Source organism: Anopheles funestus, chromosome 2RL (genome assembly GCF_943734845.2).
Source record: "Anopheles funestus chromosome 2RL, idAnoFuneDA-416_04, whole genome shotgun sequence".
Lineage (NCBI taxonomy): Eukaryota > Metazoa > Arthropoda > Insecta > Diptera > Culicidae > Anopheles > Anopheles funestus.
In genome coordinates this window covers 80,994,732-81,009,288 of record NC_064598.1, presented here as the reverse complement: position 1 = coordinate 81,009,288, position 14,557 = coordinate 80,994,732, and the positions used below count along the sequence as shown (strand labels likewise).

Here is a 14,557-nt window from a genome sequence, read left to right as displayed (position 1 = left end):
GGAAAGATGATCGGGGCTATTTGGGGCTTATAAAGAATGTGAAACGCCTAAAAGTATGCAAGAATTGCTTTAACATACATACAAGGCATAAATCAGTGTAAAATTACCGACAAAAATCGTTGATTTTGACCTAAATGAACACAAATACGTATAAGGTACGTTAAGTTAGTTTCAAAACTTTTGTTACCGGTGATGATGATGATAAGTCATGAGAAGTCATACTACAACAAAAGTTTCACAAGACCACAAACAATTATTGGTTTAGTTTAGACAACATATTTTCACCTGAAATGCGTCCCATTTTCACTCTTGTTACTGTAAACACATGTAAGAAACTCCAAAGCAGTATCGAAGGAGTAGCATAAATTAACTTCGTTTGCCTTGTGGCTTACATTGATTTGATTACTTTACATCGTAAAGTGCACGGTTTACTTGAAGTTAAACGCGAGCACTTCAACAGCATTTTTTTGCGACCTCTTTGATCATATATGACCATGGTACACATTATTTCAAGCATAAAAACAGAAACTCCCCCCGTGGAAAGTATCCCATAATTTGGCGAGTTTTATTTTTTAATTTCCCAGAACAAAATACACCTGTTAAAATTGGAAAGATTGAAAATAGAATAAAAAAAAAACACCACGTCTTACCTTATTTTTCGCTCCCCCATCCTAAAGAACGGCAACGTTTCGGCATTCGGTTTTTTTTTTTGGGTAAAATCAAACGAACTTTTTTAATTATTTTCAGCTCCACACAACATCGTGTGCCGCTAAACCAAACGGATGAGGTGTGTGTTGGGGCCGGGAACACGAAGCTGTCGAAGCGACAGTTCCTCGGTTTCCGTTTTTCTTTAATCTTTCTCGAATCAGTTTTGTTGTTTTTTTTTTTCTTCAAAATTTTTTGTTTTTACTGTACATTGAGAAAACTAAAATTTTCACCGTAACCACGTTTTACTGCTGCTAGCTACACTGTTGGTTTTTGTTCACATTTTTTTTTCACTATAATTTCTTTGCTTTTTCCCTCTGTCTCTTCTTTTGTTTCTCTTTCTTTCTCACTCACTGTTTAAATGGTGCGATCGCGTTTTTTTTATAAGTTTGGCGTTTTTCACACAATTTTCTCCTTCTCTTATACATTTCCTTTTGCTTTTCTGCCTTTTGCTATAGTTTTTTTTATAAATTGTGGCACGAAAGTGGGATGAAATAATTTTCACGCTCTATATGTGTATGTTTACTTCGGAAAAAGGAGGTTCATTTGTTTCGTAGTTTGTTGTTGCCTTCGGCCAAAGAAAAGCTTTTCTCCAATTTTGTCAAAATAGTTTTGTTTGCCTTTTTTTAAGAAAGAAGTTCATCGCTACAAAAGAATAAAGTTACTTACACTTTTTTCGTGTAAGTAAAAATAGGCGCTGGAAAAATGTATTTTGGCTTATTGAAAACACGTTTTGAAGTTACACCTTAGAGTATTAACAACTGTACACATGGAATAAATTAATAAAAATTTATAAAATGGAAAAAACATGAAAATAATTTAAAAACATGTCTTAAATCTCTAATCTCTTCTGAAACTTTTTCGTATTTGTTTTATAACTATTTTTTATCCTTCCATCGCAATAGTTTTTCCACGCTTTGCTTCCACTTTCTTCTGCTCACTTACCTGCTGAAATTTGTATATACAAAAGATGGTTCTCAGTCAGCCTTAAAGACTTCTCTCGCTTTTTTTTTATTACGATTTTCACCACACCCCACGGAAAAAGGAAAAACAGATAACGAATATAGAGTGTGGTGCCTTAACATTAGTTAGATTCCCTCTAATGCTTTTACGGTGCAAATTACCTGTAGTATTGTTTTATAGTGTGTTAAATTTTCACTAATTATGTACAAACTGGACTATTATTTACAACGAACAAACCGTTCCGTATCCGTGTAATGTGTCACCTTCGCGTAATATAATTACACTTCCTGCTAATGCGCCTTATTATTAGGTCGTTATAAAACGTATTTGTTGTTTTTAATATTTGCTCTACTTAAGATTTGTTTTCCGCTGCTGTTCGTTTGTAGTTATTCCAGCATGCTTTTGTTTTGTTTCCGTTCCATGTTTGTGTTCCTGTCTTGTCCAGTTCGTGGCTTTATATTACTGATTCGTATCATAACGTTTCATCTTGCGCAAGTTACAAAAACACAATGTTCCGCTTTCCTATCCCAGTTAAAATGGTGCCCGAGAAGATTTATTATGCTTCCCAGGGGAGGGGAAAAAGGCCTGTCTTCGTCGTTCTCTCGCACTGCCCAAAAAGAAAACGGCTCGGAGTGGGATTTTCACCGCCAAAAGCAAAAATAGTGTACGAAAGCAATGGAAGATAAAAGTCAGCTTCTGTTAGCATAAGGTTGATAAGTGACCACAGCGAAGAAAGAAAACCCCGATCTGCTTCTGACAGGTGAGACGAACGGGAAATGGAGTTCCTTATTCGTCTCGCCCAAGAAAGAGTGTGTTGTTGTGTGTTTGAATGGAAGACACAAAAGGGAATGAGAATCATTTCGTCCATGCACAATAAACACACAACCAAACCAGGCACCTACAGAATGAATGATAACGGGCGAAAAGTTTACCCCAAGCCAGAAGGGGGGGGGGGGGGGGGGGGGAATAAAAAAGATGGATGCGCTAGGAATGATGTAAGAAAAATCCGATCAATTAGTTTCCTTTCCCAATCGAATCGATTGGCTTCCTCCACTCTTAAGTTGAGGGAATTGTGGGGGATGAATTGGAAAAGTGATCCCAAAACTGGTCAACAAAAAGATACAATAAAGATCGTCCAAAGCAAAAACAAAAAATAGCTGCATCATTCCGAAAGTTCTTTTAGTGAGTGTATTACGATAAGAAAACGATCACCCATCTCCCCTCTGCCGAGTTTAGGTATTTCCTTCCCTTATCATATTGTTGCCTTATTCTATTACTACTAATTGCATGAATCCTCGATATTGCACCGAGGCAAAACCTTTTGATTGACGCGAACAGGAGCGCAAGCATACTAATGAAGCCAATCTTTCCGTTCCGTTTACATGGAGCGAGGAAGATATCAATATCCGGCAAAACGAAGGTTGATGAGAATGATTATTGCATGAAATGGAGCACACGCCACGGTACGATAGAACATGACCACCCTGTTCAATTCCCCACCTGATGATGTCTGGGAAAGATGAAATTGCTTAACATAATCGGGTCATGTCACCGACATGCAAGTGAGCAGCCAAAAAGGGTCCTTTCTGAAACTTGAAACTGGGGTCTTTTTTTAACTTGAAGTTCCTAAAAGGACTCGCATAAGAAGAGGCGAATTGTTTGAATATCCTTAACAAATCAATGTCGCGAAAGAGACCACTTTTATCTTGAGAGTGAGAGTTCCTTTTTTGTGTGATTTTCCAACTCCTCTGTCTGTCTGTCTGTGTGGGAGTAAGGGCAAATATTTAACTATCTACTTCTTCAGACTCTTCGATAATTACTTCGTGAACACTGTGGCAAGTGGGTATTAGTGGTGCACTAATGGAGCTTTGCTGCTGTGGCGGCGGTGCAGATTGTGCGGTGGCATTGTTGACGGTGGATACTCCAGTTCCCGGTGGCCCGGTTGTTGGTCGTAGCTGGATCGGCACTACGGACGATGTGGAGGCAGACGTGGAGGTGGAAGAGGAGGAGGAATTGGAGGAGGAGGCCACAGTATCACCCGTACGGTTCAGCAGGTAGTCAAGATCGTGCGAGATTCGATCCAGCATCCCGTCAATACGTCCACCCGTCCGACCATCGTCGGTTGACGTGACGGTAATGATGGGCGGTGCCGGTACCGGTTTGTGATGCACTGCTGCACCGGGACCCACTGATTGCTCCGAGTAGTACGACGGGATGAGCGGTACCGGACCGGTTGCCGAGGAGCACGACGATGTGGGCGTTGGTGTAGATGACGACGATGTCGTTGTCATGATTGCTTTCCCCGTGGGTCGTGGTAGTGTCCCCGTACCGACCGGTGGCAGCTGGCTAGATGATTCGATTACCGTAACTACCTTCTTGCCATCGTTGCCAACTTCGAGTGCTTTGCCACGGATGCCGATGATGCTGTCTGCAAGGAAGGAAGGTAGAACGAAAGAAAACGCCCCGGGAGACGAGTCCCGGGAGTTATTCACGGCGTGAGCTACGATGAGCGTCATAAAAGACACTGCACGTTGATGTATGGTGTTGCATGCTGAAGACAAGCTGTTGACGAACTTGCTCGAAGGCTCTTTCAAGTCGGGTACGAGTGCAAAGTGGCATGATTGAAACGGTCTTGAGATGTGTAATGAGATGTCGAAGGTGCTTGATTTTTGTGTTTTTTTGTAAGCGTGTGCATTTTATGGAATTATCGTTCGATGGATGAAAGCCCTAAATTAGTAGGGCTGAAGAACCATCATCAATGTTTGAAGCTAACGAGGTCACATCATCGGTAAGGTAAACCTTTTCTCAATATATGAATGCATAAATTAACTACCTTGTCCAACGCCTTTCAGTATATCTAGTGCGCTTACACCGACAAAATCGCTCGCATCGGCCGTTGGTATGGTGGGCAGGAAGCTGACGGTCGCTGGCAGAGGTTCCGGCCGATGACCACAGGCGTGTGAATGTTGCTGCTGCTGTTGCTGCTGCTGGTGCCATTCGATGCTAACGCTGGCTGAGGTTGGTACATTCGCTAACGGCGATGGTCCCGCCAGCACTATGCTGGGGCTGGTTTCGATCGTGATGAGTGCCGTCCCCGGTACGGTCGAACCGCCCGGACCGGGTGGTAGCAGTAAACTCCCAGCAATATCGTAACAAGCGGTCGCACCGAACGATGGTGCGGTGACGGTAGCATAGTTGCAGAGTCCTCCCGCAGCACCAAGGAACGTGTCCATACTGTGACCTTCCAGGTCTACCTGCAGGCACGGTTCGATGGTGGTAATGTGCGGTGCCGTCTGTTGCTGTGCCGAGGTACCCTGTACCGGTTGGGCCGAAGCGGGCGGTTGCTGCGAGGAAAGTATTGTCAGAGGAATCTTCGTTGTTTTACCCACCGACGAGAGGCATTCGTTATCCTTATCTAGTTCCTGATTTGTATAAACTGTAGGCGAGAAAACAACAAACATTGGTGGGATGAAAAAAACCCGTAAAAGTTTAAAAGTTTTTGTTAACGGGAACAAAACAAAAACACTCACAACTTAACGGACTATTGATTGATCCCGAGCAAAAGTTTTCGTCCAAACTATTTTTAGTGCTGGACTTGCTGCTGGTCGACTCGGTTGTGTCTTGCTTCAGTTCCGCCTTCACTATAAAGCTAAACAGTATACAAAATCCCTGAAAAGGAAAGAATAAAAACAAAGTACGCTCATAAAGAATATATATTTAAGTGGATCTTTTAGTAATGACTTTACATAGGTTGATGAATGTTGTTAAGAAATTCAGAATTTTCAGTCATTTAATGCGCCTAACAGTATGCAATTTAATAATAAATACAGCAGTGTCATAGAGTTTTTTGCAAGTACTCTTTACATACAAAAAATTCTTATTAGTTGTTAGAAAATACCATAAAAAAGCATCGAAAACAGCGTAAATTTCCATAACAGAAATCTTGACTGATTTTGCCCACGATCCCCGATAGTATGCAATTTGCATTACAAAACGATTTTCTATCAACCAATTGCAGCTCTTTAGGGTGTTTTTCGTGCAAGGAAGGATCACGTTCTCTAGTTGTTAAACTTTAAAGAAATTTATAACACACAAAACATTCAATCTTAGCATCGGTACCCATTTAAATATCTAAATTAATTTCCTATTGCACTTGAAATTATTATTAACTTTTTGGTGTCCCTTATCTTGTTTTTTTTCTTTATCCCCGTAAACAGAATTGATTGTCGCGATCATGGAATGGGTTATCTAACTACTCGTTTGTTTCATTAAAATTGTCCCACTCGATAGAAATTGCAATTCGATTCGGTGCTGACCACACCGGTCATCAGTCGCAGCTTTCGTTGAGTAACAGGCAATGGTTTGCTTAGTTTGAGTTCATGCATTTCCAATTAGTTCCGCGGAAAAGGTACCTACATATCCGTACAACAAACGATCGGTCAACTAATTGGCGCAAGCCGGAAGTACTTTCCCGCTCGTGAAACCTCGCAAAATCCAGTGTTTATAAGGATGTGATGACGTTCACGGACGTCCCCGAGTCGCTGGTCGACTCGTGCATTTAGAGGGTGCAAGTGGAGGGTTTCGTTTGTTCATCGAACTCTTGTCCCTCTAGGGGTGTACCGTCCATCCACTCGACGAATGTCACGTTGTCACGTACTGTACGATGATGGAAGAACTTGCTGGAAAACCCCGTACTGCCCTTTTTTGTGTTTGATTTGCACACACTCACACATATGCGGCAAACCAAGGTATAAGCAAATCGAGTGTTTTCCCAGTGCCCTGCGGAGATGGTCTGCATCGGTTTCGAACCAAAGTTCGCTCCAGTGTGTTGTTGTTGCCATTGTTCTGTTTGTTGTAGATTCGCCACTTCGCCAATGGTAGCGAGCTGATTGGAAATACGGCCATGGCACGACTCAATTAATGATGTGCTTACGTCATGATCCTGTTGCTGCTGTTGCTGTGTAAATCCCCCCATGGAAAGCTTCAGGTCCACGTGTATAATTGTGTTGGGACACTTTTTTTCTCCTTCCAACAGATTTTGGACTCTTTTGCAACTAACCACCATGGAATTACGGGCGACAAATGAAGTCATTAACCGTTCGGGATCGGTGACACTCATTATGCATCGTGAGACATATGAACATTACAGGAACATTGGTACTTCCTGCCGATGCTGTGTACGGTCTTCAAACCGAACTCCACTGACAAGGCGGACAGGAAATGAGATACTGCATCATTAACAGACTGTAGCCGACAGTCACCAAATAAACCGTCCCGAGAGACTTATTGCTGCTGCTTACGCTTTGTAATGTATCAGTAACACTGGTCTAATGGGACACATATTGTATTACCATAGGCTTTTGAGGGTGGGTAGTGATTCTTTTCCTTCTGTGTTTATGAGTGTATTTGGAAATATGCACCTCGTTAAAATCCTACAAGTTTGATTTAAATTATGCCGGATATTTAGATATTTAGTCGTTTTTCAACACCCTTCCAATAGCAAGTAATTCATGAAATATCCTATTGCATACATTTAGGCGGTATGTAATGGTTTCGAAAATTGGCATACATTACATACATTCAGGCGTTGTATTTGAGATCGGCAAATATGATGTGATTTCCAGGAATTATTTAGAAAGCAAATCCATTCAAAAGTGCGATCCATTTGCGTACAAAACTTATCTCAATGCTATTAAAAATGGCTTTTTCTAAACTTGAAGTTGAAACTGTAAGCTATAACATTCACCTCATGGTACACCGATTATGTGCAAATAGCTGTTAGTTTCTCCCATTTGCTAGACGATGGGATCGTTGCCAAATGCTTCCCAGCACGTGTTACTGATTTTACAGCGCAACCAGCAACGCTAACTTTACACGAAAGCACACTTCCTCTATGGAAAAGAGTATTGATTTGAACCAAAAAAAAAAGAACTTTTAGTTAAAGAGAAGAAAAAAACTTTCCTTGAAGACCCGCTTGAGGTGTAAAGACAGGTTGAGTCCGGAAAATAGTGGCAGAGATTTCTTGTGACGGTGTGTTGATGGCACTGATCGGTTCCGATGCACCAAGGCGAGTGTTTGCTTTTTCTTTTTTCTAGTGCAACCAGTTAAGAAGTGGAATAAAACCTCCGTAAAAAAATGGGAAATAGTGGAAAACGATCTCAAGGACCATACTGCTAGCAAGACACGACACTGATTGTTATGTGTGTCCCCGAACCGGGGAGAAAAATTCCCGGATCGATTGTTAAAATGGAATTTCCCTTTTACGCTTTGCCCCATATGACGTTCGGGTTGAACGTTTTTTTTTCTTTCTTTTTGCACGTTACTGCGGTACACGAAAAAGAAAGAAAAGCGGTGGTTTCGATTCACGGCGATGCTACCCTTTCCGACGGTGAATACTGTTTGTTTGTACTTGGTTTTGAGTACCACGTAGACAGAGACGGTGTGGGTTCATATGATCCACCCGAAACACATATGATGTTGATGGTATCGGGGATGCCGAGCAAATAGGAGAACTTACTAATCGAATATTCTACCAGCATCGCTTCTGCTGGCTGTGTTGCGTTCAAAGGTGAAGGAGATGCTTCCTTTTTGCATTGTCCTTTCTACCTAACAAACGAACGAGAAAAAAAGAGGATGCTTTTGGGCTATCGGTGCTTCTTGGGTAATCGAGTATTGCCGGTCCGGTTGGTGTTAAAGTATGGATAGAGTTTGGAAGCGATTCAGTGAAACTTGTCCCACGAGACTACCGGTTCCATGTGTATGAATTTTCCATTCACCTTGTTTTGGGGTGTTTTTTTGGAAGAAAGAATAGACAATTTTTTCTTCGAATCGGTGAAAAAAAAGAGTACCCACGGTAGGGAAATATACGGACAGGTGAATAATCCATAATTTTTCTGATTGCGTGGCTAACCGTTCGGGCTGCGATGGTCTGTATCGGATCGTAGTAATTGAAGTTGTGATGTTCTAATGTATAAGAGTTCATTTTTGGCCAGTGAAGGTGTTTCCGTTCGATTTGACTGTAGATGATCGGAAACAGACTTGTTTAGTGATGTTATCTGTAACACCGTTGTGATTGCCTTCCACCGTTGTGATTGCACGAATTAAATATTCAATGAAGGTCTAAATTTCATTGATATGTACAATATTTCTTATTTAGTGTAAGGCTAGCAGTCTGAATCTTACTTGGAATATTGCATAATATTAGATTTAGTAATTGATACAAAGCTTTAATTAGGATCCTCACCAAGATTTTCTTGAAAGAAAATATAGATAATAAGAAAATGTCTCTTTCTTTCTTAGCCGTGGTCTGGCCATAGCTCATGGTCGAGCACGTCGCGAAGATATAGGCAGGTTGCTATTTATTATTGAATCAGTGATCATGAATCATTGCATCCGTGAAGAACCGAATTGGATCTCATACGTTGTTTTGGGGAAGTGAAGTTCTGCCCAACCCAATTGGTGAGAGAACAAGAAATTTTCCCAGGGAAACCTCTGCAAACCTAGCTGAAGTTTACAGGAAACGTTTTCAGTAGAACAGATTGCCACATCCATAGATGGTAATTCATTAAATTTTTTTCTTGGAGCGACTAAACCCTCATCCGTTGATGGTGGAATAAAATTAGGGATACTGTATGTAAATATTTAATAAAGATTTCTCAGGATAATGAACATTATTTATATAACATAAATTGAACTTCTTTAATTTTAGTTATAGGATGTTTCGGAAACCGCCTCGATTTTCGGTAATTTGTAAAAAGTTTAGTGCAAATATTGCTCTAGGAAGCTCCAAGTCGAAATAATTATTAACGACATATCATATTTGTCGACATACCGACATACGACGTACAATTTGTCAGTGACTACGACATACAATTTGTCAGCAAGATACGAAAATATTAAAACCGATCAATACATGATTTTTCACAAAACACATAAACATAGCTGCAACAGGAAATGGTTTTATTTTCAAGTATGTTTAAAATATTTTCAGATTGTTTACCAAATTTAATGTAAACAAACATCGAATCTCGGGAAAGATCGCATTTCGATCGGGTAAGAGCTCTTTAAAATGTCGTCCCATACGCTGATCTTGTTAACGTGCCTCAATGAGCTGTATGAAATTCATCCCTCAAACTGTATCATTCCACATATTCTGCCTACACCATCCCGAATGTGTAGCAAACTACCTTTGCAATATGTGATAGGATAATTCGATTTTAGAACCACTTCCTTACTTACCAGTGCTATGCTGTTACCGCTGAAAAGATAACCGCCCGACGTCAAACCGTCCGTGTTGACATACACCAGGTAGAACGTGTGGCAGAGCACATTCGACACGAACAGCAATCCGGTCCGATAAAGCAGCCGAATCCTTGTTGAGTTGCGTAGGGCAGAATAAAAAAAGAGAAGAAAACGAAGTTGAATATTATACCAAAAGAAAAAAAGAGCATCCAAATCTGGAAGGCTCATGATGGTAAGTGTGATTTGTACGACAAGGGAGTTTGGGGAAAAATTCCATGGAACAAGGTTTACAAATATGATGATGTTGCTGCTGCTGCTGCTCCTGAGGGTTTAAACGTGGTCGATGGAAAAAATCCCTACCATACCTGTTTGGCATCGAAATGTCAAACAAAATGAGCCAACCTGGCTCCGTAAAGGTTTGACAGGAGAAGTAAGTTCGGATATTGACTTTAGTGAAGTCAGTCGTTTTTTGTTCCCCGGTAGATTACCCACGTTTTTTGTAATCTCCTCCACGTTATAAAATAAAACACAACGTAGGGCAAAACAGTTATTATTAATTTTAATAAAGATATTCGGAACAAAACATTGGTGCAAAGTGACCAGAATTAACCATCGTTAATTAATCGCTGCCACAATCTATCATCGCGCGTTTCTTTTGTGTGGTATTGATAGTATATGTGTGTGTTAAGCGGAACAAAATGGTTGACGAAAAAACGCTGAAAAAAGCCTATACAAAGCGTCGCAACGCGGTAGAAGCGCTTCATCGGCAGAAAGGATTCGTGGTATCTATTACCACGAGTAATACAAAGGAAGCGCTCAACAGGCTTGATCTTCTTGAGAGAGCGTATGAAAAGTTCGAATCCGTCCAGGATGAAATCGACGGACTAGAAGAGAACGACGATATGACCAACGAGAATTGCGATCTGCGAGCGGTTCTGGAGCAATTGTATGCGGAAACAAAAACTGCACTGCAAGCCGCCGTAACATGCGTGAGTGGAAGTGTCGTCAAGGCTGAAACAAATACATCGGCGCAGCGTATTAAGCTGCCAACGATTTCGCTGCCATCTTTTAGTGGCAATCCATCGGAATGGCTTTCTTTTCACGATACCTATGTATCACTCATACATGATTCCGATGGCATTACGCCGGTGCAAAAATTCCATTACCTACGGGCGGCACTGAAAGGCGAAGCAGCAATCGTTATTCAAACGCTGGCTATCACAGCGGATAATTACGATTTGGCTTGGAAAACCGTGGTAAACCGTTATTCCAACAAAGTGCTACTACGAAAGCGACATGTAAGGTCATTGTTCGCTATAAAGAAAGCATCAAACGCAACCAGTGCAGAAATTCGACGGGTATCGGATGAGTTTGCGTTGAACACTAAGGTTCTGGAACAACTCGGTGAGCCGATCAATGACAATAGTTCCATCCTCATCGAGATGCTTATTCGAAAAATTGATGACGATTCAATCAGTTCCTGGGAAGAATCACTAGAGCCAGAGAAGCAGCCAACTTACTCAGAGCTATTGGCATTTTTGCACAAGCGGATCCACCAGTTGGAAAGTATTGCCATTGATCATTTGCCTGCTAATGCAGAACACTCCCGAAAGAGTATTAAAATGCGTGTAAACGCCAATGTGGCCGCATTTGATCAGCATAGTAAATGCCCAGTTTGTTCTGAGGATCATTTGGTGTATCAGTGTATGCGTTTCAATGGCTATGATTCCAAGAAGCGATCTGAGATTGTATCCATGCACAAATTGTGTAGACTATGTTTGAAGGTTGGCCATGAATCGCGTCAATGCAGTCTTAAATTGAAATGCAGGATATGTTCCAAGCGGCACAACACATTGGTTCATGACGTGCAGCTTCAGGGCGATAACCATCTAACATCATCAAGCAGTGTAGTATCCGGCAACCCAGCATCCAGCAGTGCAGCATCAGCCACCAGCAGAATGACCATCGCAAATATAAGCTCAAATAATTCGATTTCTCGGCATGCTCATTCTTTGCTCTCTACCGTTTTAGTTTTTGTCGCTGATGCCAATGGTATGGAGTATCCAGTTCGCGCTTTACTGGACAATGGAGCGCAGCCCAACGCTATTAGTGAAAGGCTCTGCCAGCAGCTCAGATTGCCCAGACAGCGGGCTAATGTCATCATCACAGGGGTGGACGAGGTACCAACTAAGGCATCCAGTGAGGTTACAGCCAGCTTTCGATCGCGTAGCGGCATGTATTCGACGTCGCTCAGCTTCCTTGTTTTGCGAAAGGTGACGGCTAACACTCCAGCAAGGTCCTATGACATCGGTAGCTGGACGATTCCAGTTAACATATCTCTAGCCGACCCAGACTTCAACCACTCAAACAGAATAGATATGATCTTAGGCGCTTCGCATTTTTACACCTTTTTGAAGGAAGGTCGTATTCGTTTGAGCAACGGTCCCATGTTAGTGGAAACAGTCTTCGGATGGGTGGTAACTGGCGAACTTTCTCAATATGACTTGCTGAGTGATGATATGGATGTTCGATGCAACGTGGCTACGATCTCAGTGGAGGATCAAATTAAGAAGTTTTGGGAAATAGAAGAAGTAAGCTACGCCAGAGCTTTACCGGATGATGAAGTTGAGCGTTATTACCAGGAATCAACTTCTCGTGATGAAGCGGGGCGCTACATGGTTCGATTGCCAAAACACGCGGACATAGAAAGCATGATTGGTAATTCAAAGTCTGCAGCTACCAGACGTTTTCTGCTGTTAGAAAGAAGGCTGTCGAAGGATGAATTAATGAAGCAGCAATACCATGCTTTCATGCATGAGTACATATCTTTGAATCACATGAGTCCGTTAACCTCAAATGCCACCCAAGACAACAAAATTTCGTACTACTTGCCACATCATGCCGTGATAAAGGAGGCTAGCTCAACGACTAAACTACGCGTTGTCTTCGACGGAGCTGCTAAAACTAGTACTGGACATTCGTTGAATGATGCATTACTTGTGGGCCCTGTAGTGCAGGATGATTTGCTTTCGCTGATCTTACGGTTCCGTAAATTTCCAGTAGCTGTGGTTGCCGACATTGAGAAAATGTATAGGCAGGTACTGATACATCCGGCGGATCGCTCGCTCCAGCGTATTCTGTGGAGATTTGATGAGACTCAGCCTATACTGGAGTATGAGTTGGCTACTGTTACGTACGGACTTACACCTTCCTCGTTTCTCGCCACAAGAACCATGCTTCAGCTTGTTGAGGACGAAGGTTGTAAGTATCCATTAGCAAGCAGCGCAATCCGCAACCATCTGTATATGGATGATTTAATAGCAGGCGCAGACAGCATTGATCAAGCCATACGAATGCGTGACGAATTAAATGAGATGATGAGCAAGGCAGGATTCCGATTTCGGAAATGGGCGTCTAACGAGCTTGCCGTATTAGCGGATCTTCCTTCAGAGTTGCTCGCCACTAGATCGTCCATTAGATTTGATGAAAGGGAAAGCATTAACACGTTAGGCATCGCCTGGGAACTGAAGTCAGATGTTTTCCGTTTTAACATTGGAGCTTTGAAGCGTCAGGATAAATGGGTAAAGCGTTCCATCCTGTCAAACATCGCAAAACTCTACGACCCGTTGGGACTAGTGTCACCGGTTGTTGTTCAAGCTAAAATCATCATGCAGGAGTTGTGGCTGTCATCTGTTGGATGGGATGAAGAGCTACCTGAACAAGTATGCCTAAAGTGGGCTCAGTTTTGTGACCAGTTGCCTAACCTCGAACAATTCAGCATACCCCGTTTTGCTTTTCATAGTAACTTCGTCCGTGTAGAACTGCATTATTTTGCTGATGCTTCGAATGTTGCATACGGCACTTGTGTCTACGCTCGATCCGAGCATGAAAATGGAAGTGTTCAGATCTGCTTGCTGGCATCAAAATCCAGGGTTGCCCCTTTGAAGCCGTTAACTATTCCTAGGCTGGAGTTATGCGCGGCGCTACTTTCTGCGCGTCTACACGAGAGAGTGTCTAATGCTTTGGATATGCAGATCGACAGCATCCATTTTTGGTCTGATTCAACAATCGCCATTCAGTGGATACAAGCTCCAGCTCGTACTTGGAAAACGTTTGTTTCAAATCGAGTTGCAGAAATACAGGAACTCACACACGGATATGAATGGAGACACGTTGCGGGTAAACAGAATCCAGCCGACCTTATATCACGTGGTGTTCCTGCAGATCAGCTAGTGAAAAGCAAGCTTTGGATAAATGGACCGGAATGGCTAGCTACCTCAAAATCTTCCTGGCCAGAAACTCATCTTCCTAGTGAAACCACAGTTGCTGAATTAAAGGTCCACAATGCTACGGTTTTGTCATCCCAAGTACTGCCTCCAGATCGTATATTTCAAGCCTCATCTTCGTTTACTAAGTTGCTTCGCATCGTGAGCTACATAATGAGATTCTACAATAATGCTAAGGTTAAGCCAGAATTGCGAAGCTGCAACCGGAATTTATCCGTCGATGAGTTGCAGGAATCAAAGTGGATTTTAGCGAAGCTTGTCCAGAATGAAGTATTTAAGGAAGAGCTGAATTGCTTGCGCAAAAATCAACCCATACCTAAATCATCATCTCTTCGTTTGCTAGCACCATTCATCGATGAAAA

General features: G+C 42.0%; 1 protein-coding gene across 2 annotated transcripts in view; it reads right to left on the bottom strand.

Moving 5' to 3' along the window:
• Positions 1-2,633: 2,633 nt before the first annotated feature.
• LOC125761954 (uncharacterized) overlaps positions 2,634-14,557 on the bottom strand; it is a 177,867-nt gene continuing 165,943 nt past the window's right edge. For both annotated transcript variants that reach the window (XM_049423574.1, XM_049423575.1), the window contains 4 exons: positions 9,907-10,039; positions 5,199-5,337; positions 4,502-5,104; positions 2,634-4,096 (listed from right to left, as the gene is read on the bottom strand). In XM_049423574.1, coding sequence (XP_049279531.1) covers positions 3,453-4,096; positions 4,502-5,104; positions 5,199-5,337; positions 9,907-10,039 — 1,519 coding nt within the window. In that variant the 3' untranslated portion in view covers positions 2,634-3,452. The remainder of the gene's footprint in view (positions 4,097-4,501; positions 5,105-5,198; positions 5,338-9,906; positions 10,040-14,557) is intronic.